At 43.1% G+C, this 4,333-nt stretch overlaps 1 protein-coding gene across 1 annotated transcript; it reads left to right on the forward strand.

Moving 5' to 3' along the window:
- Window positions 1–778: 778 nt before the first annotated feature.
- On the forward strand, window positions 779–3,468 carry LOC108796268 (NXPE family member 2-like). The gene is made up of 2 exons (XM_018567730.1): window positions 779–992; window positions 2,841–3,468. The coding sequence occupies exons 1-2, from the start codon at window positions 812–814 to the stop codon at window positions 3,383–3,385; spliced, it is 726 nt and encodes a 241-aa protein (XP_018423232.1). The 5' UTR covers window positions 779–811; the 3' UTR covers window positions 3,386–3,468.
- Window positions 3,469–4,333: the final 865 nt, after the last annotated feature.

Raw genomic sequence — 4,333 nt, forward strand, 5'->3', positions numbered from 1 at the left:
CCTTTATCTTCTCTTCCCTCTTTTCTCTCTCTCGCTCTCTCTCTCTCTCTCTCTCTCTCTCTCTCTCTCTCTCTCTTCTTTCCGTGCTCTTTATCTAATCTATCCATTTTACAAGCAATGAGGACCCACCTAAATATACGAAATTGTGTTAATCATCTCGTCACTTCACAAACATCCGCCATTCTGAAATACTCTGATTGTAGAATGTTATTTTGTTTTCTAAGGTCAAATGTTGCTGTTGAAATCCCCCAAAAGTTCCCACCTATAATAGTAACCCAATGTAACGGTAAGATGCTTGTTTTCCTTTGCTTTCTTTTTTTTAAAATATATTATTCTGCCCAGATTAAAAAATAATATGATGGTCATAAGGCTGGAAAATGGTGATGGTGTATCCCCAGTCACGAAGGGTCAGTTAGGATTATCAAACTATTTTATTGACTAAGAAAACATTTATTTTTTGCTTCCTACAGCCCAAAACTCTGTTGTAGGTTATTGAGTTTGAATGTACTGAACCATATAGTGATGACAGGCTATGGTTGAGTCTAATATGGCTGATTTCTCTAGCATTGATTGCATGACTGCATCTTTGAAAATCTAGGAGTAGATAAAGAGATATACTTCTTGGCCTTCTTGGCCACCGGGTCCAACCATTTATTTTGCCATACTGGGCTTGCCAACTAGAAATTGGTGTTGAAAAACAAAGCTTGTCGAGCCTTCAGAAAGTAATGTGTTCAACTTTATTGATTTCATATCCTGTGTGATCTTTTTTCCAGACTCGACTGTTACTCCCAAGCCAAAATGTCAGACAGGAATGTGGTCTCCTTTCCCAAGTGGATATTTTATCCAAAATATTTGGAATCCCGTCTACTGCAATATGACTGTCTACAGAACCGGAGAATACTTTTTGAGATGTCTGAAAGGAAAGAATCTTTTCCTCATAGGAGATTCTACATTGCGGCAGTTCATAATGCACTTTACTGATGGCATCCAAAGTAAGATTTATATGAGCAAAGTACTGTAGTATTTATATAACAATCACAAATTTCAGTGAGGCGCCATGCTATAACAACTACTGTTCCATTGATGGTTCTTATAGACACGTTCTCATGATGTTGGATCTCTGAGCAATGATTTATTTGGTTGAGTACTAGATGGAACCTGAGATCCGTTCATGAGGCTTCTTGCAAGATATAGATAGCACTTTAGAACTGCTCTGCAGGTTCACTATCAAAACAAAACCTGTTGATGCTGGTGAAATTCCATGGCAGGGTGTTAAGCCTGTTTGCTTGGCTAGCTTTAAAATAGACTATATGATCAAAAGTTTGTGGACCCTGACCATTGCACTTATGTGAGCATGTTGGAAATCCCATTTCAAAGCCATGGGCATTAATATGGAGTTGACACCCCCCCCCCCCCTTCTCTTTAACAGCTTTTCCCCTGTAACAGTCCCCACTCTCTTGGGAAGACTAGCCGCAAGATTTTGGAGAGAGTTTGTTGAAATTTGTGCCTATTCAGCCAAAAGAGCATTTATGAGGTACTAATGTTGTAAGAGGATTTGGTTTAAAATCAACATTCCAAGTCATCCTAAGCCCTCATTCACGCTGGAATCAGCCTGCACGTACAGCTCCGTGCTGCGTGCAGGGCCGTACCAAGGCGAGCAGCTCCCGGGAAGAACAGGTGCTGCGTGTGATTAGTACGTAGCCCCTGTCCTTCTCTATGAGACTACACGACCGTATGCCCCCCCTACGCTCACCCGCCCTGCACATACGCACGGGTGAGCGTACTCGTACGCTGACAGGATGGATCCTGTCTGCATCCGAGCCAGGAAACACGCTCCCCTATGGACCTGCACTTGAGGTGAGCGTAGGTCGGCGTACGGCCACATAGTCCCATAGAGAAGGACAGGGGCTACATACTAATCACACGCAACACCTGTCCTTCCCGGGAGTTGCTCGGTACGGCCGTGCACGCAGCACGGAGCTATACGTGCAGGCTGATTCCAGTGTGAATGAGGGCTAAAGGTGTTCATTAGGGTTGAGGTCAGGGCTCTACGCAGGCCACTCAGGTTTCTTCACACAAAAATCCTCAAATCTTGTCTTTGGCTGGTTTTGGGCACAGGGGCGCACTCATACTGGATGGATGGTATATCTCTCCCTTGTTTAGGTGGTGGTCCCGTTAAGGTCACCTTGTATTCAGGGTTCTCGCCAAGCAGGGTGAGGGGTTCAGGGTGAAGGGTTCCGGGTCGGACTTGTAAGGGAAACTGCTAGGCAGTCTTCCCAGAGTTGTTAATTATACATGGGTCCTGGAATCTGGAGGCTCAGAGAGATTTTTGGGATGAGCCTCCATCCCTGACTACAGCCAGTTCTGGTAATGAAAGGGTTAACCCACCAACCACAGGGTGTGTTAAAAAGGATCAGGAAGCCAGTCAGTCTGTGTCTGTGAGGAGTGTTTGGAGCAGGACACATGGATGTGTGTGTTAAGTTGTGGAATACCCTCTACCGAGACACTGCTGGGGCACCTGTCTCCATTCTGGAACCCTCTGTGAACAGGCTGGGACTCTAACCCTGAGGCTGGGACTCTAACCCTGAGGTGGGACTTGGTATACAGGCGCTTAGCCGAATGTTGTGTTTGCTGACAATAAGCCCTGTTGATTTTATAATTCTGCTGAATATAAGTCATTTTTATTTGATTGTTTGAGGAAAAGAATAAAGTTTTATTTGCTGGTATGGCTGACTACGGGTCATATCCGCCCTGAATATTACACCAGCAACCTACTAAAGAAACAAAACAGCTTGGAAACTATATTGCTCTCAATTAACACTTATTCTTTCCTCCAACAGTTGTGAATTACTTTCGTTACCATCTAAAAGGATGGTCCGGTTGGTCAAAGACCCTTGAAGCCCTAAATATGGAAAAGGACCTTTATGTCTCCTATAAAAGACATGGCTTTCCCCTGGAGCATAGTGCTTTCTACTACTTCAAGGAAGACATGTACACGAGCCGTCAGATTGATTTACGTGGCGGAGGGAAGGACACAATTTTTGTTATAACCCTGGGCCAGCACTTCAGACAGTTCCCTCTTAAACTTTTCATCAAACGGGCACTCAACATCCACCGAGAGGTAGAACGCCTCTTCCTCCGGAGTCCGGACACCAAGGTTATCATTAAATCAGAAAACATCAGGGAGATCTTTGCCCCAGTGGAAACACGGGGAGACTTTCATGGCTATACCCAGTATCTTGTACTCAGAGAAGTTTTCCAGGGCCTTAATGTGGGCTTTGTGGATGCCTGGGACATGACAGTGGCATCTGCCACAGCGTCTGTTCATCCTCCAGGGAACACGTTTGTCAGTATTATGAGCCTGACATTTAGTTTTGCTTGTTAATTTGAAAAGATTGTGATGAAGGAACAACGTAGAATCACAAACACTTTCTTTGGAAAATGCCCTTGGGATTTTGGGAGGTGTCCATATGGTGGGGCAAAACATATATGCCCCAGGCCCTCCTAGTTACATACATTGCTACTTAGTCTGTCCATTGTCTTTCACTTGGGACCTCCATGTTGCTGTAGACCTACTGGATACCAAGTATACAATACCAAGATAATGGCTTAGAGAAAATTAACTATGTGATTCTCATCTCAGATTAATATGAATATTAACTATGACTATGCATTATGTCATATTTTTTTTAACTGTGTAACAACACAACCAGAGAACGCATAATACAAAGTTGAGTGAGGAATAATTATCAGAAAGTACACGGGCAGGCATGTCCTCTATGGAGGGCGTGAGCGCACCTGATGGGAAGGGACGATATAATACAAGATATCAAAAGAAACAAAGAGAACTGAAAAGAAAAACTTTAGGAATAACGAGAGTCGGAGTAAGTGGTAAGAGTGAGGAATCTAAGAAGAGAAAGGGAGACAGCAAGGGACAAGGTGATGGTGCGATGGAAATGAATAAGGAGGGAGGAGCTTGAGCCCTTCCTTTTTTAGAAGAGCCTCAATTACCGCAACCGTCCAAATAAATCCATGCAGAGAAGGGACCAAAACGACCCTGTGTTAGAGTTAGGGGAAGGCAAAAAGACGTTTTTGCTGAAATGCCTATAAATACATGTAACCCCACTCTCCTTTTCTGACCAACAATATGAAGTTACATCAAAAGATTTGACTTCCTGTCCTAATAAAAAAAACATGGATAGGTTTGAAGTTATTAAAGACATCAATCTTTTTGTGAGAAAGCTAAGCTAATGTTAAAACAGTGACATGATAAAGACAACTTACCATTGGGAGGTTTGTTGAAAGATTGGAATTATTATTATTTTTTTTTTAA

Source organism: Nanorana parkeri, unplaced genomic scaffold (assembly GCF_000935625.1).
Source record: "Nanorana parkeri isolate BGI_ZX_2015 unplaced genomic scaffold, ASM93562v1 scaffold1087, whole genome shotgun sequence".
Taxonomy (NCBI): domain Eukaryota; kingdom Metazoa; phylum Chordata; class Amphibia; order Anura; family Dicroglossidae; genus Nanorana; species Nanorana parkeri.

Coding starts and splice junctions, on each gene's coding strand:
- LOC108796268 (XM_018567730.1), top strand. CDS start 812: ATGTGGTCTCCTTTCCCAAGTGGATATTTTATCCAAAATATTTGGAAT. Junction 993..2,840: donor CTTTACTGATGGCATCCAAA/GTAAGATTTATA, acceptor TTCCTCCAACAG/TTGTGAATTACTTTCGTTAC.